The following is a 24,238-nucleotide window of genomic DNA, read 5'->3' as shown; positions in this document are numbered from 1 at the left end:
TTGGTTCTTCCAATTTATATAAGACCTCTTGTTCTTCCAAATCATAAGATGTTTTGGTACTTCTAAATATATACTGTGCCTTTTATCATGTATCTAAATATAACTAGGGCGTGAACTAAAAATGTGCTATAATTATATTTTTGAACGGAAGTACATTTTTATGAGCCAAAAAATGTGTTGTACAATACAAATTTACAAATATGGATGGTGATAATATCGAATCAATTTCCATCTCTCATCTATAAAATATTCTTACATCTAAACTTTGGAAAAATGATGGAACGCCAAATTTCAAACCAAATCGCGTAGTCTATCCTATCAATTTAATTTGAGGTAGACTTCGATTCAAACTTCAGAAAGTAGTGGAACATCAAATTTCGAACTGATTATTCTTAATCTAAATAGCCTAGTCCATTAAATAGATTCTAATCCTTCCGAAATGAAAAGACCCAAACAGCTCCTAAACGGTTTTTTTTTTTTTGCCGATTTGCTTTGCAAATCAACGCCCCCACCAAAACGGCATGGCATATGATTCGGAGAAGGGCTATGCTATGTGTGCTGCGATGAAATTTGGGAGGTAGACGGAACCAGAACGACTAAAGCAGCAAGAAAAATCGAAGTCAATGTATTCAACAAAAAGAAACATACCAACATCAATATCAAAGTACAATACGGGACCGATGTATATATATATTTAACTCGCATAAGGTTTCTACAAGCAAGCTAATAACACACTTATCTGCACCTCAACCTGAATGACATCCATGAGATCAAATATACAGAGGGCTACACAAATGATGATGATGATGATGAGTTCTTCGTTACCACCAGGTTCTTTTGGACACTATATTTTATTCAAAATAAGAAGAAAGGGAAAAAAAAAGAGACCAATTTGGAACAGGGATCCAACACTTCACTCCCCCAAACTAATCCGGCACCCTTCTGTCTCTCACCAACACAAGAACCATCCAATAAAAACCTTATGTTGAACCTATCCTTGGATGATGCATGCTTGTTTTGATCCCAATGCAAATGCACAGTTGCCTAATAGCAACATCTTCACTCTTTGACGCGGATTCATGTAACATGCGGTAGCAACAATAATGATAAGTAACAGACGGATAACAAGGCCTCTAGAATTTGAGGCATACCTGAATTCACCAATGCTCAGTCTGCTTAATGTTTTTCAGCCTGGCCAGCATCAGGAGAGACAATGGGCGGATACTGTGGCAATGTTGGAGGTGCAGCTGCCTGTGAGTAGTAGACTTGCGGGCGCGTAGGATCAGCAAACTCATACCCGTAGTTGCCAGCCATGTTTGCTACAGGCTGCGGCGCAGGGTGGTGGTGGTGGTGGGATTGGATGACATGGTGGTAGGCCATCCCAGCATATCCAGGTGCTGCATTAGGCGCTGGAGCAGGGGTAGCCGCAGCTGTTGTTCGGTAGACACCAGGTTGTTGCAATTCAGGCCTTACTGCCATCTGAGGAATTGGCACGGTTGGCTTTGGCGTTGTGTCAACAAGGGTCGGAGGTGGCAAAGTGACTTGTGCACCAGGAGGCACGCCATATGCCTGATGTGCGTTCTGCTGCATAGGAACATAATACATCCCTGTATTTGGGTCGAACGTAGGTGCCTGTTGCTGCCTTTGCATGGTCTGGGGTGCCTGCTGATGGACAGGATGGTGGTAATAGGACTGGATTGGAATAAAGGTGCCAGTGGCAGGGTTGTGGATGAAATGTTGATTCCCAGCAGCAACAATCTGCTGAGGAGCTGGCTGTTGTGGTTGCTGCTGTGGTGGAGGTTGCTGCGGTGGCGGAGGCGCATGCATCTGGGCAAGCACATATCCAGGAGGGGCCTGTGTCGCGGCGGTGGCTGCAGCTGCCGCAGCAGCGTCCGGAGCTGAAACGGGGAGGCGGTAGCTGGCAGCTTCAGTTCCCACCGGCATGTCTCGCTTCAATTCAGCCGGAGGAGATCTATCATTATAGTACACAGCTCTGAAACAATTGATCAAACGTATGGCCCGCATAAGGTTTCATCCTAACTCAAGCAGTGTCTCAGGTAGTGGATAATCGAAGTCTAACATTATGTACGTAAAAATGGTCATGTCAACATACCTATTGGTGGGATCAACAACCGGCGGAACGTCCTGCTTGGGAGGTTGTGGTTTCCGACCTCCGCCACCACCGTGATCGGACTTATCATCGTCAGAGAACATTCGGCTGGACGCCTCAGATGGCGACATGCCGGTCATAGCAGGGATCGGCACCTGCTGTTGAGCTTGTATATACATGGGCAGCTGCTGCTCGGAGATTCCCATCTGCGCGAAGTGGTCCTCGACGGCGGTAGGTTGCATGATGCGGGCGTCCGACGGGCGGTCCTCCGGCCGCACGCGTATAGGCGGAAGATTCGATAGCGACGGGGCCGAGGAGGTAGACCCGAACGAGGAGTTCTTATCCAGCATCGGCGAGTCTGGCACGGACTGGACGTCGTGCGGGTGCCTCCCGGTACCGACGGCGGCAGCGGCGGCGCCCGCCTGGAGCTTCGGCTGGCTGGCGCGCTGGTCCTCCGTGGGAGCCGAGTTGGTTACTCCGCTACGGGAGTGCACGGAGGAGTCGTCCTCGAGGCCGAGAAGGCAGTTGACGGAGGCTGAATCGGTGGAGATTCCCCTCGGGATACCGTCGAGGGAGCCGGAGATGGCGCTGTTGAGGGCGTCGACGAACCAGTTCTCGGACTTTGAAGAGTCGTCGAGCAGGGAGCCGAGCGAGGACGAGGACTCGGGCTTGGCGGGGAAGAGGAAGAGGCGGATCCGGGAGGTGCGCGAGGTTCCTCCGCCGGAGGAGGTCGCAGCGATGCGGTCGTACTCGTCGACGAGGTTGTCGAGGTCCTCGTCCGTAGAGACGGAGATGAGGGAGTCCAGGTCCTCGTTGGGTAGCTGATACTTGAGCGTGAAGGGGCGGCCGCCCAGCAGCGACCGCGAGAGGCGCGCGTGGACATCGGCGAGCGAAGCGTGCCGGTCCACGGCCACGATCCTGGTCTCCCCGCCAAGGTAGCAGAGCGACTTATCGGTCGGGCGCGGGACGATCCGTCCCCCGAAGCTGCACATCAGGCGGAGCCGGCCCCCACCGCCGGCAGCAGCGGCCGCCGCCGCCGCGGAGGACGGGAAAGGCTCGTCCCACGAATCCCCACCCCGGCTGCGTGGAGAAGACTCCGTGGACTCGGGGTACCCGGGCCCAGGCCCCCCCACGCCGGCGGCCGTCGCCGACGGCAGCGGCTCCATGAGGAAGCGAACGGGCGAGGAAGGGGGGTGGTTTGCTGCTCTGGCTACGCTTGTCTCCTCCGTGGGTTTCTGGGTGGGGATTTTATTTAGATTTTGGGGAAAGCAGAATATATGAGGGAGAAAGCAGATGGGAACCGAGGAAAAAGGAAGGACGAGGGGACGAGTCGTGGGGACCGCGCCTGGAAATGTCGATTGTTTACGGAAGGCAGTTTTGCGGCCTGTGATCTAGGCGCACTGCCCCTTCCGGCCTTCCCCCTCTCGCGGCGGCGGCGGCGCCGCTTCCTTCTCGTTTGCTTTTTTATCTCTCATGTTTGTAAGGCTTTATTAGCCGAGTGTCCGTGCATTGCAACCAAAATATATAATATATATGTTATATCGTTATAAGAAAATATTTCATAATTAATTTGTAATTTGGTCATATATAAATTTTGTTATTTAATCTATCTGTTTCACCACTATATTGCAAACATCAGTATCATGTAAACTTCGATATATGTCACGATTTGCATGGTCTCATCATTGGAGAGTACGTTCCACACATGTTGGAAGAAATTCCCTCATACATCGTTAGTCATCAGATACGTATCACCATACGCTTTTGCTTAAACAAAAAGGCAAGTGTGTGTTTGCGAAGAGAATTAAAGACAAGCCGGCACAAAAGCTACCCCAACGATGGCGAGGATGACGAACTGGTCATTATTGTCGGTCCTTCTCTGCGTCACCTCCGGCACCAAGATGACGTCACAGTCCTCGATATAGTAGTCGTCGAACGCGCACGACAACTGAGTACTAATGACTCTTGGCTGGGCTGTAAAACGAAGTGCACCTCGGGTGCGCTACTCCTCTACATACATCATGTTCGAGGACACTCACACAACGTCAACAACGGCCATCGTCCCAGCGTACAAGAATTCATGGCCGGTCAGTACTTACGTGCAGGTTGGGCTTCAGGTGGATGATGAGCTGGACGACGTGATGACGTCGTCGTCAAATGCGGTACCCAGAACAACCCGAGAGTCATCGACGTTGGCGACGACCATGAGGTCCCTTGCTTGACGATGGACAGCGCAGAGCAGCCGCTCTGCACCGCGTCCAAGCGGCGGTTGCGCCGGAGCTTGTCGTACATAGCAGCACATGCGGCCGCGTAGGACTGTTTCTAGAGGTCGAACCGACAGTCGCCAAGTTTCTTCTCGTCGTCGATGAGCGACCCCAGCGCGAGTGCCTCCTGCTAATGGTGTTTGTTCGGGATTTTCAAGTAAGAAACATGGATTCATGTTTGACGTTGGTTTATAAAAATGACTCATAAGTCAGATCCATGTAAAAAAATATTACGAAGAATAAATGTCACGCATGCAAAAAAGCAATTTAAGTTGAAAACATTATTCAAACAAAAGAAATTGCATGCAAGGCTCTTATTTAAATACTACTCTCTCCATCCAAAAATATAATTCAAGAATCTCGATGATACTTATCTACTATTACGCATTGTGCAAGGATAGCAGGTGGGCTTGGGGACAGATGTAGTAGATGTGTTTCTTGTTATAGATGTAGACATAACCACACATGTAGTGTAGCGGAAGCTACTGCTGGCATTTGCTTGAGAGGTTGTGGGTTCGTTCCCTTGGGCCATGTGTATTTTTTAATTTTAGCTAGACGTCAGTTGTACGGAGGAATGGGAATGGAAATAGGCTTTGCGGGGAGGGAGAATGAGAATGATAGATATAGAATGGTGGCAGAACATGGGATTGGACTGTGCGTGGGGAGGAGGGAATCGGAAAGGCAGAACAAGTAATGGAAATTACAGAACAGGGAATGGTGTCAGAACACAAAATGGGCAGAACAACACGGAATGACATACTACTATTGCAGCCTTAATAAGTAGTAGAGATTTAACAGTTTTAGCCACTAAAATTAGTTAAGACATCCAAATATTCTAGCTAATAGTTCAACTATTATCTATTTTATAAAATTAATTAATAGTTATGTAGTTATTTGTAGGGATGAAAACAGTTGGAAACAGTCGGTAAACACTAAAACCATTACCGTTTTCATATTTTTTATCGGAAACAAAATCGAAAACGGTAACTCTGGAAACGGAAACGATATCGGTATTTCGGAAACATCGGAAGCGAAAGTTTGGTACAGAAAATACACCGGTAACGGTCGAAATCTAAAATACGATCGGTAAACATATCAAACTTCACAATACAACAAAGTTGACAAAAGATCACAAAGACCACAAGTTCACAATTCATGATATAACAAGTTCACAATATAACAAGTTCACAAGGATCACAAATTTATAATATAAAAAGTTTACAAATATCACAAGTTCACAATATAACAAGTTCACAGTATAACAAGTTCATAAAGATCACAAGTTCACAGACCCAGTTCACAATTCACAATATCCACTCGATCTAGCTGACATGGCATGCTTACTTATGAAATATTTTTTCTCACATAAAGAGTTTTTCACAACCTCACATAAAACCCTAAAACCTAGTGTGTGGAAAAGACTAAATCGTTAATCTCAACTGCCTTTCAACACCATCTATTCCAAAAAATCTTAAGGCATCCAAAAAATACAAAAATAAGTAATCATTATCTAGAGACATACAGGCGATGCAAAAAAAATCACATGCTGGAAAATTCCGAGACACAATTCTGGAAAATTCTGAGACACAAATCCGGTAATTTCCGACAAAAACCGGTAACCGAAGGAAATGGTCGGTAAAACACCACGCCGATTCCGATAGAAAATTCCGAAAACCGATTGCGTTTTCGAAAAATACCGTTACCGGTAAATCTGATCGAAAAATTTCGAAATCGGTTTCCGGAATACCGAAAAATTCCGAAACCGTTTCCATTCCTAGTTATTTGTTAGCTAGCTAATTTTACTAATAATTTTTAGTCAGCTAACTATTCTAGTGCACTCAAACACCCATAAACAGTTTACTCCTTATTTTTCGAAAAATTTATAGAAAGGGTACCATGTTTAGTTGGAAATATAGCTTTTAATATAGCCTCTCTTACGATGTATTTCGCTCAGCTCTACACGTGAGTGTGCTGCTCCTACCCTACTTATAGTGGTACCTTATGCTTTCCGCCACTAGGCCTATACATTTGGTTCTTATGCTTTCCGCCACTAGGCCTATACATTTGGTTCTTCAGTTCGGTTCGGTTTCTAAAAACTATAACCAAAATACGTATTCAGGATAGGCGGAACCGAAAAAATTGGTTTTTGTTTCTCCAATTCGGTTCCTAACAAAATAGACCGAAGTTTAGCAAAAATAGCATCATCAACAACAACATCAACATAGCCTTTTTAGTCCCAAACAAGTTAGGGTATGCTAGAGTTGAAACCCAACAAGATGTCACACGTTACTTGTTAGTGATTCTCATGTATCGCACACATCGTTTTTCGTGTCGCACATTCTGTCGCACGTCAATAATCTATTTTATCTAGAATAGACCACGTTAATTAAGCTACATATTTTAACGATGACTATTCAAGTAGCGAACTAATCAAAACCAAGTAGTTATTTTATTTATCCATTTAATAGATATCAATTAATATAGTTATATTGGATTAAATATTATAACTCATACACGCTTAGCGTAAACGTGATAACTTCTCGACCATAGCTCCGCCTGTTGTGTTTATTTTCCTCGCGTGACCGTAGAAGCGAGCTCTATTTCATATTGTACGTTTTTATTTATAATGTTTCCTCTTCTATGGTGTAATGTTCTTATGCATATATATGTTTGTTTGCTTGTTCCTGTTCGTGTTCGTTATGTGTCGCTGAGAGTACCTAGAGGGGTGAATAGATGATCCTACAATAATCAACTATAAAAAAACTTGGTTTATAAATGTTAGTAAAATCAAAACCAAGTTACTGTGAATAGAGAGAGGAAAAGAACTCTTCACTTGATTGTTCCTTTAAGATGTGTATTAAACTTTGGAACAATAGCGCAAGTGAATATGTGAGAACTCTATGGAAGAAAGACAAACACACTAAAGAAATGCACAAATGACACAGTGATTTTATCCCGTGGTTCGGCCAATGCCTACTCCAAGTTGTGGTGACCTCCTTCGGTCAAAGGTTGCACTCAACCCCTCTCAAGTGATCCAAAGATCAAACTTGAGTACCATAGTTTTCTTCCTTTTCTCAGGTATTCCCTTTGTGAGGAATCTCCACAAGTTGGAGTCTCTCACCCTTACAAAATTGATCACAAGTAAACCACAAGAGTAAGGGAGGGAATAGAAATACACACAAGAACTAGAGTCGTAGCAATAACACGCACACAAGTCAAGAAACGAGCACACAAAGCAACGCAGCGGAGTTACAACTCAAAGAAGTGCTCAAATCTTTATCACAATGAAACGAATGCGTGCTTGCGAAGTCTAGGCATTGTAGGATGTTCAATGGAGGCTTAGTGTCCTGCTCCATGCTCATAGGGGTCCCTTTTATAGTCCCAAGGCAGCTAAAAGCCGTTGGAGTTCCGTTTGGAAGGCTCTGGTTGCCTTCTATTTGTGCGCGCACCGGATAGTCCGGTGCACCACCGGACAGTGAACAGTGCGTGATTTCCTTCCTTGTTTGGCGAAGCCGACCATTGCAGCCACCGACCTCGTGGCACACCGGACAGTCCGGTGTGACCTGATGACCATCGGCGAAGTCCATGTGTCGCCCGTGGATTACACGGCTGATCATTGGCTGGACGCTCGGCTGGCACACACCGGACAGTTCGGTGCATTTTAGCCGCGGCGTCCCTAACTTTTCCTGAGAGCAGCCAGTTCACCGGGGCGTCAGCCTGGGCACCGGACACTGTCCAGTGCACATCGAACAGCCTGGTGCACCGTAGGCTGGTGCAAGTCTGGCTTGCCTTAGCCATCCTTCTCTAATTCAATTTTCTCGCTTTGAGAAGTGTCCTAGTGAGAGCACCTAGAGGGGGGGGTGAATAGGTGATCCTGCGAAACTTAAACTTATAGCCACAAAAACTTGTTAAGTGTTAGCTCAATAATCGCCAAGTGGCTAGAGAGGAGTCTCAACAAAACACAATACCACAAGAGATCAATCACAGAGATGACACAGTGGTTTATCCCGTGGTTCGGCCAAGACCAACGCTTGCCTACTCCACGTTGTGGCGTCCCAACGGACGAGGGTTGCAATCAACCCCTCTCAAGCGGTCCAAAGACCAACTTGAATACCACGATGTTTTGCTTTGCCTTTCAATATCCCGTTTGCGAGGAATCTCCACAACTTGGAGCCTCTCGCCCTTACACTTGAGATTCACAAAGAAATACGGAGTAAGGGAGGAACTAGCAACGCACACAAGACTCAAAATCAGAGCAACAACACGCACACAAGTCGCAACAAGAGCTCGCAACACAACTCAATGAGTTCACAACTCAACAAGAGCTCTAGATGCTATCACAATGAACCAAATGCGCGGAATCGATGTCTTGGTGCTTAGGAATGTTGTAGGAATGCTTGGTGTACTCCACCATGCGCCTAGGGGTCCCTTTTATAGCCCCAAGGCAGCTAGGAGCCGTTGAGAGCAATCTGGGAAGGCAATTCTTGCCTTCTGTCGTCTGGCGCACCGGACAGTTCGGTGCACACCGGACACTGTCCGGTGCCAGATTTCTTTCCTTAAATGGCGAAGCCGACCATTGGCAGACTTGGAGCCGTTGGCGCACCAGAGCAATCTGGGAAGGCAATTCTTGCCTTCTGTCGTCTGGCGCACCGGACAGTTCGGTGCACACCAGACAGTCCGGTGCCCCCTTCTAGCCGTTGGCTCGGCCACGTGTCCCCCGCAGATCGCGCGGCCGACCGTTGGCCCGGCCGACCGCTGGCTCACCGGACAGTCCGGTGCACACCGGACAGTCCGGTGAATTATAGCCGTACGTCGCCAGTAAATTCCCGAGAGCGGCCAGTTCGCCCGAGTCAGTCTGGCGCACCGGACACTGTTTGGTGCACCACCGGACAGTCCGGTGTGCCAGACTGGGTTGAGTCTTGGCTGTACACAGCCAAGCCTTTTGCACCTCTTTTCTTTTCTTCTTCTTTCTGTTTCTAACACTTAGACAAGTATATTAGTACACAAAACCAATGTACTAGGGCTTAGAAACATACCTTTACTCTTGATTTGCACTTTGTCCATTCATGGGCATAGATTCACATTTAAGCACTTGTGTTGGCACTCAATCACCAAAATACTTAGAAATGGCCCAAGGGCACATTTCCCTTTCAATCTCCCCCTTTTTGGTGATTTATGCCAATACAACATAAAGCAACTAGAACAAGTGCAATATCACTTTAAATAAAATTCAAATTTATTTTGATTCAATTTTGGCATATATGGATCATCCTTTGCCACCACTTGGTTTGTTTTTGCAAATCAAACTCAAATCTCTGTCTCTAAGTCAAACACACATGTCGAAGCATAAAGAGAGTCATTCCAAAAGAGATTGATCAAAGCTTTCAAAAACTCCCCCTTTTTCCCATAATCGACACTTCTCCCCACAAGAGGCCAACTTTTGACAAAAGAGACAATGCAAGAGTTTTGACAAATCAAAAGCTCTATTCTACTATTTTCAAAGTTTCAAGTGGTTGCTGATCCATCTATTGCTTTGGCCTTTATTTTCTCCCCCTTTGGCATCAAGCACCAAAATGGGATCAATCTTGGCCCTTTAACCCCATTGCCTCACCAAAATCTTCAATTAAGAGCAAATAGGCAATAAGAGTTTAAAGATGAACTTGGAATAGGTTACCCTTTCATCGGAGTGCAGTGGAAGTCTTTCATGGTCCAAGTCCACCTTTCCCTTTCAAACCTCCTTTGAGACTAAAACAATCAAACTCAAGCAAACGGTTAGTCTCAAAGGGTCAAGTTGTAACACATCTCCCCCTAAATACGTGCATTACTGGCACAAGGACTTGTGAGGTCCGGGGAGTGCTTGTACAACTTGAGCACCATAATAAGCAACACAATGCAGAATGAACATGATCAAAGGCATAAACACATGTATGCTACAATTCAATCCAAGTTCCGCGAATCTAAGACATTTAGCTCACTACGCAGCCTGCAAAAGGTCTTCTCATCTAGAGGCTTGGTAAAGATATCGGCTAGCTGGTTCTCGGTGCTAACATGAAACACTTCGATATCTCCCTTTTGCTGGTGGTCTCTCAGAAAGTGATGCCGGATGTCAATGTGCTTTGTGCGGCTGTGTTCAACAGGATTTTCCGCCATGCGGATAGCACTCTCATTGTCACATAGGAGTGGGACTTTGCTCAGATTGTAGCCAAAGTCCCGGAGGGTTTGCCTCATCCAAAGTAATTGCGCGCAACACTGTCCTGCGGCAACATACTCGGCCTCAGTGGTGGATAGGGCAACAGAGGTTTCTTAGAGTTCCACGACACCAGGGACCTTCCTAAGAATTGGCACGTCCCTGATGTACTCTTCCTATCGACCTTACATCCAGCATAGTCGGAATCTGAGTATCCAACCAAGTCAAAGGTAGACCCCTTTGGATACCAGAGCCCGAAAGCAAGGCGTAGCAACCAAATATCTAAGAATTCGCTTCACCGCCACTAAGTGACACTCCTTAGGATCGGATTGAAATCTAGCACACATGCATACGCTAAGCATAATATCCGGTCTACTAGCACATAAATAAAGTAAAGACCCTATCATTGACCGATATGCTTTTTGATCAACGGACTTACCTCCTTTGTTGAGGTCGGTGTGTCCGTCGGTTCCCATTGGCGTCTTTGCGGGCTTGGCGTCCTTCATCCCAAACCACTTTAGCAAGTCTTGTGTGTACTTCGTTTGGGAGATGAAAGTGCCGTCCTTGAGTTGCTTCACTTGGAATCCAAGGAAGTAGTTCAACTCGCCCATCATCGACATCTCGAATTTCTGCGTCATTACCCTGCTAAACTCTTCACAAGACTTTTGATTAGTAGAACCAAATATTATGTCATCGACATAGATTTGGCATACAAAAAGATCACCATCGCAAGTCTTAGTAAAAAGAGTTGGATCGGCTTTCCCGACCTTGAAAGCATTAACAATTAAAAAGTCTCTAAGGCATTCATACCATGCTCTTGGGGCTTGCTTAAGTCCATAGAGCGCCTTAGAGAGCTTACACACGTGGTCGGGGTACCGTTCATCCTCGAAGCCAGGGGGTTGCTCCACGTACACCTCCTCCTTGATTGGCCCATTGAGGAAAGCGCTCTTCACATCCATTTGGTACAACCTGAAAGAATGGTGAGCGGCATATGCTAGCAAGATACGAATTGATTCTAGCCTAGCCACAGGAGCAAACGTCTCTTCAAAGTCCAAACCTGCGACTTGGGCATAACCTTTTGCCACAAGTCGAGCCTTGTTCCTCGTCACCACCCCGTGCTCGTCCTGTTTGTTGCGGAACACCCACTTGGTTCCCACAACATTTTGCTTGGGACGAGGTACCAGTGTCCAAACTTCATTGCGCTTGAAGTTGTTGAGTTCCTCCTGCATGGCCAATACCCAATCCGGATCTAGCAAGGCCTCCTCTACCCTGAAAGGCTCAATAGAAGAGACAAAGGAGTAATGCTCACAAAAATTAACTAATCGGGATCGAGTAGTTACTCCCTTGCTAATGTCACCCAAAATTTGGTCGACGGGATGATCCCTTTGAATCACCGCTCGAACTTGGGTTGAAGGTGCCGGTTGCGCTTCTTCCTCCATAACGTGATCATCTTGTGCTCCCCTTGATCACACGCCTCCTTTTGATGAACCTGTTCATCGTCTTGAGTTGGGGGATGCACCGTTGTTGAGGAAGAAGGTTGATTTCTTTCATCTTGTTCCTGTGGCCGCACTTCTCCAATCGCCATGGTTCGTATAGTGGCCGTCGGAACATCTTCTTCATCTACATCATCACAATCAACAACTTGCTCTCTTGGAGAGCCATTAGTCTCATCAAATACAACGTCGCTAGAGACTTCAACCAAACCCGATGATTTGTTGAAGACTCTATACGCCTTTGTATTTGAGTCATAACCTAACAAAAACCCTTCTACCTCTTTGGGAGCAAACTTAGAATTTCTACCCTTCTTCACTAGAATGTAGCACTTGCTCCCAAATACACGAAAGTAAGATACATTGGGTTTGTTACCGGTTAGTAGCTCATACGAAGTCTTCTTGAGGAGGCGATGAAGGTAGACCCTGTTGATGGCGTGGCAAGCCGTGTTCACGGCTTCCGACCAAAAATGCTTGGGGGTCTTGAATTCTCCAAGCATCGTCCTCGCCATATCGATTAGCGTCCTGTTCTTCCTCTCTACCACACCATTTTGCTGTGGTGTGTAGGGGGCGGAGAACTCGTGCTTGATCCCTTCCTCCTCAAGGAACTCCTCCACTTGAAGGTTCTTGAACTCGGACCCGTTGTCGCTCCTTATCTTCTTCACCTTGAGCTCAAACTCATTTTGAGCTCTCCTGAGGAAGCGCTTGAGGGTCCCTTGGGTTTCAGACTTATCCTGCAAAAAGAACACCCAAGTGAAGCGGGAAAAGTCATCAACAATAACTAAACCATACTTACTTCCTCTAATGCTTAGATAGGCGACGGGTCCGAAGAGGTCCATATGTAGCAGCTCCAGAGGTCTTGAAGTGGTCATCACATTCTTGCTGTGATGTGCTCCTCCCACTTGTTTACCTGCTTGACAAGCCGCACAAGGTCTATCTTTTTCGAATTGCACGTTAGTCAAACCTATCACGTGTTCTCCCTTTAGAAGCTTGTGAAGGTTCTTCATCCCCACATGTGCTAAGCGGTGATGCCACAGCCAGCCCATGCTAGTCTTAGCGATTAAGCATGCATCTAGACCGGCCTCCTCTTTTGCAAAATCAACTAAGTAAAGTTTGCCGTCTAATACACCCTTAAAAGCTAGTGAACCATCACTTCTCCTAAAGACAGACACATCTATGTTTGTGAATAAACAATTGTATCCCATATTGCATAATTGACTAACAGATAGTAAATTATATCCCAGAGACTCAACTAAAAACACATTGGAGATAGAGTGCTCATTAGAAATTGCAATTTTACCTAACCCTTTTACCTTGCCTTGATTCCCATCACCGAATATAATTGAATCTTGGGAATCTTTATTCTTGACGTAGGAGTTGAACATCTTCTTCTCCCCCGTCATATGGTTTGTGCATCCGCTGTCGATAATCCAGCTTGAACCCCCGGATGCATAAACCTGCAAGGCAAATTTAGGCTTGGGTCTTAGGTACCCAACTCATGTTGGGTCCTACAAGGTTAGTGCAAATATCCTTAGGGACCCAAATGCAAGTTTTGTCTCCCTTGCATTTTGCCCCTAATTTCCTAGCAACTATCTTGCTATCCTTTCTACAAATAGCAAAGGAAGCATTTAAAGCATGATATATTGTAGAGGGTTCATTAACTTTCCTAGGAACATTAACAACATTTCTCCTAGGCATATTATGAACAACATTTCTCCTACCAACATTCCTATCATGCACATAAGAAGAACTAGAAGCAAACATGTCATGAGAATCAAAAGCATCATATGCGTTACATCTCCTATAAGCATTTCTAGATTGTCTCCTATCATGGTACATAAAGGCATGGTTCTTTTGCACATTACTAGCCATAGGGGCCTTCCCTTTCTCCTTGGCGGAGATGGGAGCCTTATGGCTTGTCAAGTTCTTGGCTTCCTTCTTGTAGCCAAGTCCATCCTTAATTGAGGGGTGTCTACCAATTGTGTAGGCATCCCTTGCAAATTTTAGCTTATCAAAATTACTCTTGCTAGTCTTAAGTTGAGCATTAAGACTAGCTAATTCATCATTAAGTTTGGAAATTGAAACTAGGTGTTCACTACAAGCATCAATGTCAAAATCTTTACACCTATTGCAAGTTTCAACAATTTCTACACAAGATGTTGATTTACTAGCTATTTCTAACTTAGCATTCAAATCATCATTAACACTTTTTAATTTAGAGATGGATTCATGACAAGTAGATAATTCACTACAGAGCATTTCATTCCTTTTAATTTCTAGAGCAAGAGAATTTTGTGCACTAACAAATTTATCATGCTCCTCATATAAAAGATCCTCTTGTTTTTCTAGTAATCTATTCTTGTCATTCAAAGCATCAATCAACTCATTAATCTTATTAATTTTAGATCTATCTAATCCCTTGAATAAGCATGAGTAATCTATCTCATCATCATCACTAGACTCATCCTCACTTGAAGAAGCATAAGTACTAGTATCATGAGTGCTTACTTTCTTCTCCCTTGCCATGAGGCAAGTGTGACGCTCGTTGGGGAAGAGGGATGACTTGTTGAAGGCGGTGGCGGCGAGTCCTTCATTGTCGGAGTCGGAGGAGGAGCAATCCGAATCCCACTCCTTTCCGATATGTGCCTCGCCCTTGGCCTTCTTGTAATGCTTCTTCTTCTCCCTTTTGTTCCCCTTTTCCTGGTCACTTTCATTATCGGGACAGTTAGCAATGAAATGACCAATCTTACCACATTTGAAGCACGAGCGCTTCTCCTTTGTCTTGGTCTTGCTTGGCTGTCCCTTGCGACCTTTAAGCGCCGTCTTGAAGCGCTTAATGATGAGGGCCATCTCCTCATTATTTAGCCCGACCGCCTCAACTTGCGCCACCTTGCTCGGTAGCGCCTCCTTGCTCCTCGTTGCCTTGAGAGCAATGGGTTGAGGCTCATGAATAGGACCGTTCAACGCGTCGTCCACATATCTTGCCTCCTTGATCATCATTCGCCCGCTTACGAACTTCCCCAGAACTTCTTCGGGCGACATCTTGGTGTACCTAGGATTTTCACGAATATTGTTCACCAAATGAGGATCAAGAACGGTAAAGGACCTTAGCATTAGGCGGACGACATCGTGATCCGTCCATCGCGTGCTTCCGTAGCTCCTTATTTTGTTGATAAGGGTCTTGAGCCGGTTGTATGTTTGAGTTGGCTCCTCGCCCCTTATCATTGCGAACCGTCCAAACTCGCCCTCCACCAACTCCATCTTGGTGAGCAAGGTGACATCATTCCCCTCATGAGAGATCTTGAGGGTGTCCCAGATCTGCTTGGCATTGTCCAAGCCGCTCACCTTATGGTACTCGTCCCTGCACAAAGAGGCTAGCAACACAGTAGTAGCTTGTGCATTTTTATGAATCTGTTCATTAATAAACATGGGACTATCCGTACTATCAAAGTGCATTCCACTTTCTACAATCTCCCATATGCTAGGATGGAGAGAGAACAAGTGACTACGCATTTTGTGACTCCAAAATCCGTAGTCCTCTCCATCAAAATGAGGAGGTTTACCAAGTGGAATAGATAATAAATGAGCATTAGTACTTTGAGGAATACGAGAGTAATCAAAAGAGAAGTTCGAATTGACCGGTTTCTTTCTCTCGTATTCGTTGTGGTCGTCGTCTTTTTGGGAGGAAGTAGACTCATCGCTATCGTAGTAGACGATCTCCTTGATGCGTCTTGTCTTCTTCTTCTTCCCATCTTTGCGTCTGTGGCCCGAGCCCGAGTCGTTGGAATTGTCATTCCTTGGCTCGTTGACAAAGGACTCCTTCTCCTTGTCGTTGATCACGATTCCCTTCCCTTTAGGATCCATCTCTTCGGGCGATTAGTCCCTTTGTGAAGAGAACGGCTCTAATACCAATTGAGAGCACCTAGAGGGGGGGGGGGGTGAATAGGTGATCCTGCGAAACTTAAACTTATAGCCACAAAAACTTGTTAAGTGTTAGCTCAATAATCGCCAAGTGGCTAGAGAGGAGTCTCAACAAAACACAATACCACAAGAGATCAATCACAGAGATGACACAGTGGTTTATCCCGTGGTTCGGCCAAGACCAACGCTTGCCTACTCCACGTTGTGGCGTCCCAACGGACGAGGGTTGCAATCAACCCCTCTCAAGCGGTCCAAAGACCAACTTGAATACCACGGTGTTTTGCTTTGCCTTTCAATATCCCGTTTGCGAGGAATCTCCACAACTTGGAGCCTCTCGCCCTTACACTTGAGATTCACAAAGAAATACGGAGTAAGGGAGGAACTAGCAACGCACACAAGACTCAAAATCAGAGCAACAGCACGCACACAAGTCGCAACAAGAGCTCGCAACACAACTCAATGAGTTCACAACTCAACAAGAGCTCTAGATGCTATCACAATGAACCAAATGCGCGGAATCGATGTCTTGGTGCTTAGGAATGTTATAGGAATGCTTGGTGTACTCCACCATGCGCCTAGGGGTCCCTTTTATAGCCCCAAGGCAGCTAGGAGCCGTTGAGAGCAATCTGGGAAGGCAATTCTTGCCTTCTGTCGTCTGGCGCACCGGACAGTCCGGTGCACACCGGACACTGTCCGGTGCCAGATTTCTTTCCTTAAATGGCGAAGCCGACCGTTGGCAGACTTGGAGCCGTTGGCGCACCGGACAGTCCGGTGCCCCCTTCTAGCCGTTGGCTCGGCCACGTGTCCCCCGCAGATCGCGCGGCCGACCGTTGGCCCGGTCGACCGTTGGCTCACCGGACAGTCCGGTGCACACCGGACAGTCCGGTGAATTATAGCCGTACGTCGCCAGTAAATTCCTGAGAGCGGCCAGTTCGCCCGAGTCAGTCTGGCGCACCGGACACTATCCAGTGCACCACCGGACAGTCCGGTGTGCCAGACTGGGTTGAGTCTTGGCTGTACACAGCCAAGCCTTTTGCACCTCTTTTCTTTTCTTCTTCTTTCTGTTTCTAACACTTAGACAAGTATATTAGTACACAAAACCAATATACTAGGGCTTAGAAACATACCTTTACTCTTGATTTGCACTTTGTCCATTCATGGGCATAGATTCACATTTAAGCACTTGTGTTGGCACTCAATCACCAAAATACTTAGAAATGGCCCAAGGGCACATTTCCCTTTCACCTAGCACTTAGAGAATAGTGTTAGTACTGAAAACAATTTACTAAGGCTAGAAACTGCTTTTTCCATTTTGCTTCTCATTAACTCTTTGCTTATATTTAGACAAAACAATATGTGTTGAACATCTAATTGCCAAAACATAATAGAAATGACCCAAGGGCACATTTCCCTTTCAGTCGCGAATATATGCGATTTGTTCTCGAGCTTCGAAGAATCGACGATCAAGCTTTGGAGAACGAGGGATCAAGGTCTTTGAGTTCTACAAGGTTGAAAATCCTGAGCATCTGTTTGGTGAAGGCAAGTGTCATCTGACCTACTTATGTCCTATTCACATGATAATTCATTTCCCTACATTACATAATTAAAACATAAGGATTGACTATCTTTCTATTTACCTTGTCATTGATTACCTTTTGGATTATTATGGTTAGCTTTATGCTAGTTCTCTACTTTAATCAATGAACATGATGAGATACAATTATCATATGATGCTTTACATTTTGATTATGATTATGAGCTTGTGATAATAAAGGAGGCTCAAACTGTTTCCTGAGTACTTCTTTGTAAGGATCTGTTTGTTGGATGACCTTTCAAAAAACAATGCAACAATGAGGGTGGTATGGGACGCCCTAGTCAAGTAATTAGTGAAGTCTTATGTTGTGTGTTGTCCATTGGGGATGGAGGCATCTGCTATGACTCTTCTATTCTCGCTTAGAGATCTATGTACGGGTGTCGTTCCCACAACTTTTTTTCCCTCAAAGCAGAGGGTATAGGCTTGGGTATGTTAGATGGTCTATATGCGGTGGTCATTTCCAACATCCACATAGCGATGACCCTAGGGAAAAGCCATGTAGTGATACTGAGAGCACCTAGAGGGGGGGGGGGGGGTGAATAGGTGATCCTATAAAATCAAGCACTAAATAGACACAAACTTGATTGTTAAGGTGCTAGTGAAATCAAGTGGATATGGAACACGCTCGTGCCAACAAAACAACCACAAGAAGCAACACACGAGACACGCGTTTTTTATCCCGTGGTTCGGCTAAGTAACACTTGCCTACTTCCACGTTGTGGCGTCCCAATGGACGAGGGTTGCACTCAACCCCTTTCAAGTGATCCAATGATCAACTTGAATACCACGGTGTTTTATCTTAGAGTACTCTTCCCATTTGTGAGGAATCTCCACAGGTTGGAGCCTTTCGCCCTTACGAAGTTATGATCACAAAGAAAGCACAAGAGTAAGGATGGGAGAGCAACACACGCAAGACTCAAATCCGCAGCACAACCACGCACACAAGCCAAAACTTCAGCTCGAAACACAGCACAGGGAGTTCGCAACTCAAACGAAACTCAAATCACTAACACAGCGAATCAAATGTGTGTGAAAGTTGCCTAGAGGGGGGGTGAATAGGCGAGTTAAAACTTTTTTTTAACAAAAACTAGAAACAAACTAGGTAAAACCGTCCAGTGTCAAAACCGGTGCAACTGGTTTGAACGAGCTCAACTAAAGAATGAGATATAAAACTGAATTGATCTCGAAATTCACCCAGTTAACTTTGGAAATGAGATGTTCTAAATGATCCACAGGGTTCAAAGTAGTAGATCTAAGAAGGGCACTTCTCAAAATCCACACACCAAAAAGATATGAACAAATCTTCCACACAATGGTGAGAGAACGAAGAACACAAACAAACACAATGAGCAAGAACACAAGAGACATAAGATTTATCCCGAGGTTCGGTCACACCACCAAGGTGCCCTACTTCCTCGTTGAGGCGCCCACAAAGAGTCGGGTCTCTTTCAACCCTAATCCTCCCTTTGCCAACCACAAAGGTCAAGCCCACACAATAATCTTTGCTCAAACGAGCGGGTAATACAAACTTTCTTATGGTCTTCCACAAGATTTGGAGACTCACAAGAGACACCTAGTCGTCTAGGAGCTAGAAGCTCCAAGAGTAATGAATCCACAAAGAACTCGATGTAGTACCAAAGCTCGAATCAAGAAGAAGAGCAAGAGAGATTTAGAGATGAAGCACAAAACCGCAGCTCTCAAGCTCACTAAAAGATTTCTCTCCAAAGATTTGAAATGGGAGAGGCAAGAGATGTGTGTGAGAGAGAGGGAGGTGTTTCTTGGGTTAGAAATGGAGTTCAAATCGCGCTCACTGCTGTGGGGTGAGAGGTAGGAGTGAGTATATATAGGTGGAGCTCAAAACTAGCCGTTTGGGCAGATTTTTCTGCCTGAGACCGGTTGAACCGCCCCTGGCAGGCCTGACAGCTGAAAGGGAAATGTGCCCTTGGGCCATTTCTAAGTATTTTGGTGATTTAGTGTCCAACACAAGTGCCTAAGTGTAAAATGGTGGACAAAGTACAAATCAAGGATAAAGGTATGTTTCTCAGACTTAGTACATTGTTTTAGAAACTAATGTATTGTGTCTAAGTGCTGGAAACAGGAAAAGACCAACTGGAAATGCCTTGGCTCGAGCAGCCAAGACTTTGCTCAGTCTGGAGCACCGGACTGTCCGGTGGTGCACCGGACAGTGTCCGGTGCGCCAGGCTAGCTCTGGCGAACAGGCTGCTCTCGGGACTTCGACGGCGGTGTACGGCTATAATTCACCGGACTGTCCGGTGGTGCACCGGACTGTCCGGTGGCCGTTCACAGGCGAACTCGTCGCTCTCGGGAATTCATCGGCGACGTACGGCTATAATTCACCGGACTGTCCGGTGAGCCAACGGTCGGCAGGGCCAACGGTCGGCCGCGCGATCTGCGTGGGACACGTGGCCGAGCCAACGGCTAGTAGGAGGCACCGGACTGTCCGATATGCACCGGACATGTCCGGTGCGCCAATGGCTCTCAGGCTGCCAACGGTCGACTGCGCCATTTTTGGAAGGAAATCGGGCACCGGACAGTGTCCGGTGTGCACCGGACTGTCCGGTGCGCCAGTCGACAGAAGGCAAGATTAGCCTTCCTAGATTGCTCTCAACGGCTCCTAGCTGCCTTGGGGCTATAAAAGGGACCCCTAGGCGCATGGAGGAGAACACCAAGCATTCCTACAAGATTCCTAAGCACCAAGACATCGATTCCGCGCCTTTGATTCTTTGCGATAGCAATTAGAGCTCTAGTTGAGTGGTGAACTCATTGAGTTGTGTTGTGAGCTCTCGTTGTGACTTGTGTGCGTGGTGTTGCTGTGATTTCTTGTCTTGAGTGCGTTGCTAATCCCTCCCTTGCTCCGTGCTTCTTTGTGAACTTCAAGTGTAAGGGCGAGAGGCTCCAAGTTGTGGAGATTCCTCGCAAACGGGATTGAGAAAAACAAGCAAAACACCGTGGTATTCAAGTGGGTCTTTGGACCGCTTGAGAGGGGTTGATTGCAACCCTCGTCCGTTGGGACACCACAACGTGGAGTAGGCAAGCATTGGTCTTGGCCGAACCACGGGATAACCACCATGCCATCTCTGTGATTGATTTCTTGTGGTTATTGTGTTTTGACTCCTCTCTAGCCACTTGGCATTCACTGTGCTAACGTTTAACCAAGATTTTTGTGGCTTAAGTTTTCAAGTTTTACAGGATCACCTATTCACCCCCCCTCTAGGTGCTCTCAGCAGCCTGTCTGCCAGTCTGACTGGCAGACTGACGCGCAGACTGACCTGCAGACTGGTAAAGTTGACCAAGACCGGTTGAACCGCCCCTAAGGTCGGTTCAACCGCCTGGGGCAGGTTGACAGACAGTCTGCCAGTCAGACTGGCAGACTGCAAGTCAGACTGCAAAAACAGGTCCTGACACCGGTTGAACCGCCCCTAGGGCCGGTTCAACCGCCTGGGGGTCAGACTGGCAGTCAGTCTGCCAGTCAGGAGGTCAGACCGGTCAGGTGACCCTGACACCGGTTGAACCTCCCCTAGGACCGGTTCAACCAGTTTTGACCAGTGAGGTTCGGGGAAAATACCCCGGCTGAACTTTCCCTGGACACCGGTTGAACCTCTCTGGACCCCGGTTGAACTTGCCCTGGACCCCGGTTGAAGTTGAAGTTCAGCTGGAGTTGAGAAAGCTCAACTCAGCTGAAGTTCAGCTCAGCTGAAAAGCTTAGCTACAGCTGAAGAAGCTCAGCTCAGCTGAAGTTCAACTGCTTTTCAACATGAACACTCTAGGTTTCTCAAACCTAACCACGGTCAACCATAAAATTTTAAAGAGATTTTTGGTTTTCAAAAAATAGCTTTTGAATATAGAGGCTTGAGCTTTGGCAAACACCTACCTTCTTTTGGATCCCTCTTTATAGTACGACGATTCCTATACTCAAGTTAAATAAAATATAATTAAGTAAACTCCTTGAGTCATTGGTGTCTCATGTGTGATTTCTCCATGGCGTTGCTTCATAAGGATCACAAACATCTTTGTCTCACCTTTTGAAGCAAACATAAATCAAACTATGTGACTTGTACCATATCACCATATGTGAGTTCAAATCATGGCTTCAAGTCACTGTACTGATGCATCAACATGTTATAACTCTTCATAGCTGATTAGTTCATCGACTTAGTGCAAGTACTCCCTTCTTCACCTTAGCCATGGTACCTCGGTCCACAAGCCGTCGCTTGGCCTTCACCTTCGCTTAGTTCCTCGAAGCCCTTTCCTTGCTATCTTCACCCTATCAAGCCATTCTTGAGTCACATCATATTGAGCATCCATTGAGAGAATCATTTCTTCAATATTGTGAACCTTGCTTGAATGTCTTCTAGATATAACCGTTAAGATCAATCAAGCTCTAGTTTGATTCTCATAGAAGCATATATGGACTGATAGTAATATGGTCAAGCCAATTCACGATTTCTCATATCTTATTCACTTTGGCTTGACCTATCCTCTTAATCACTTCATCCTCTATTTTGATCATATGTATGTAGTGATTTCTTGGGTCTTGTCCATATATTCAAACCAATATAGAGATCATATAATATCCATTTGCATTGTCTCATTGGTTATTTAACCTCGTGTTGAACCTTCGTTCACTGATCATTATACACTATTCAAGTATGTTCATCATACTAAATTTCCTGTTCAACACTTAGCAAACTCGTTAGACCTTTAAATGTGTTGTAATCCAAATCACCAAAACTCACAAAAGGGATGAATGCACTTTCAATCTCCCCCTTTTTGGTGATTGATGACAACACATTTAAAGCTTACATAAGATTTGATGAATAAGATTTTGAATCCTATGATATAGTTTCCTCCCCCTAAATATGTGCATTTCAGAAAATAACACTTTTGTACTCAAATGCCAAAAGCACATATTTGGGTCAAAGTATGGAGACAACTTATATCATACTATTCATAGGGTGCAGTGTGTCATAAAATAAACGTGATGCTCATGACATGGAATGCACTTATCAACTTTCTTCATCTTATGTTTTTCTTATGACTTCCCCTTTTTAAAAGTCTTCTAACACTTAGTTACATAAGACTAAAGGTAAGCTTTAATGCACAATTTCTCCCCCTTTGTCATAAATCTCCAAAAAGGATACAAAGAATATAAAGGATAGAAATTATGATTAAGCGAGATGTGAACACACTATCATGAAAGGGATCCTTAGATGGCACAAAGGTAATGGATAAGTGTCATAAGTGATGTACCTTTGCGTTTTACCTTTTCAAGGGGTTTCCAGACTTGTGTTGGATTTAGAATTCATTTGTAAGCTCTTGTTGGCATAATTGTGACATAGGTCCAAGATATCAAATGAAGATTGTCATACTAACTGAAAGATAAATCTTGATACCTGGAGTCTAGATGTCACCTAGCATTTTCTTATCACAACAAGAGGCAACATGAAAATTGCACAAGTGTGGATTATACAACTAGTGATCATGTATGAAAAATATCAATTGAAAAACATCAATTGATACAAGTTGATAGATAAGCATATCACTAATTTCATATTACATTAAGTTCTCATCAAGTTTTATTGCACACATATATATGTATTCAATTGATACCTATTGAGAGTACTTATTTGCAATTTAAAGTACCATTGGCATAAAAAGAGTATCAATTGAATATAATTATACAACATAAGGAACATGTGCACTATTTAATCAATTAAGTTCTAGACAAGAGAATTTATAAGTTATGCTACTTTAGACATATGCAAACCAAAAGAATATGATACATGTTTACCAGTTTTAGATGATGTTGGAGTAGCATATAAAAGAGAAACTCATTCCCTTATGAAATGTATAAAAGATACATTTATTGGAACAAAGAATCTTTGATACCCATCAAAATTTGCAGTGGAAGCGATTGTCTTTGCCCGAAGATTCCTTTCTAATTCGATACTACACACATAATAGACTTGGAAATGAAGTTAGTCTCAAAGATTCAAATTATAGACTATTCTCCCCCTAAATGTGTGCATACAAGTGATGAATACTTGTTTAGCTTATGCACTTGGACTTGTGAGGCCAGGGGATTAAGTCCTACAATTTGAACCTTGGTACAAATAAAGTATGAAAATGTGAAATTGTACCAATTTAAGGAATTACTCATAATCAAAAGGTATACTAATAGACATGATATGCAATATTTTAAGTCAAGATTCTTGAGAAGTTAGCATGTTTGACTCATACCTCACTAAGATGACTTAAGACTAACTTATGATATCACCATAAGAGGTATTAATCAAATATCTAGAGATTCTTTAATCGTCACCACAAGTGCAACCTTATGATGTGACTTAAGATATTGCATATACATGCACACACTAGCATGTAAGAGCCTAGATACACAAATGTAATACAATAGTTCATGGAGTGACACACCTTTGTTCTACGCCACATGGTCTCCATTATAATCATGAATTTCCATCTTAGCTTTTGATAGGCTTGACATTTCAAAGAGAAACTCATCCTCTTCAAACGATCAAGAGAAACTCATTTTCTTGATAGGTTCAAGAGAAACTCATTTTCATTTCTATGGAACCATTCATCCTCATTTGATGTTCTCCAAGGTGTGAGACTACACAACATGAACTTGAAAGA

The 24,238-nt window shown here is 44.8% G+C and overlaps 1 protein-coding gene across 1 annotated transcript; it reads right to left on the bottom strand.

Moving 5' to 3' along the window:
* Window positions 1-628: 628 nt before the first annotated feature.
* Window positions 629-3,563, bottom strand: LOC103649801 (leucine-rich repeat extensin-like protein 2). Its single transcript, XM_008675513.4, has 2 exons — window positions 2,114-3,563; window positions 629-1,993 (listed from the first exon to the last, which is right to left on the bottom strand). The coding sequence occupies exons 1-2, from the start codon at window positions 3,274-3,276 to the stop codon at window positions 1,177-1,179; spliced, it is 1,980 nt and encodes a 659-aa protein (XP_008673735.1). The 5' UTR covers window positions 3,277-3,563; the 3' UTR covers window positions 629-1,176.
* Between the last annotated feature and the right edge of the window lie 20,675 nt (window positions 3,564-24,238).

This window comes from Zea mays, chromosome 3 (assembly GCF_902167145.1).
Source record: "Zea mays cultivar B73 chromosome 3, Zm-B73-REFERENCE-NAM-5.0, whole genome shotgun sequence".
NCBI lineage: Eukaryota > Viridiplantae > Streptophyta > Magnoliopsida > Poales > Poaceae > Zea > Zea mays.
The sequence above is the reverse complement of the archived record's forward strand: the minus strand, read 5'-3'. Positions and strand labels throughout refer to the sequence as shown.

Bases quoted from the DNA above. Each gene is read 5' to 3' on its own strand.
- LOC103649801 (XM_008675513.4), bottom strand. From the start codon at position 3,276: ATGGAGCCGCTGCCGTCGGCGACGGCCGCCGGCGTGGGGGGGCCTGGG. The intron at 1,994-2,113 runs GTATGTTGACAT...CAATTGTTTCAG, and splicing joins GTTGTTGATCCCACCAATAG to AGCTGTGTACTATAATGATA.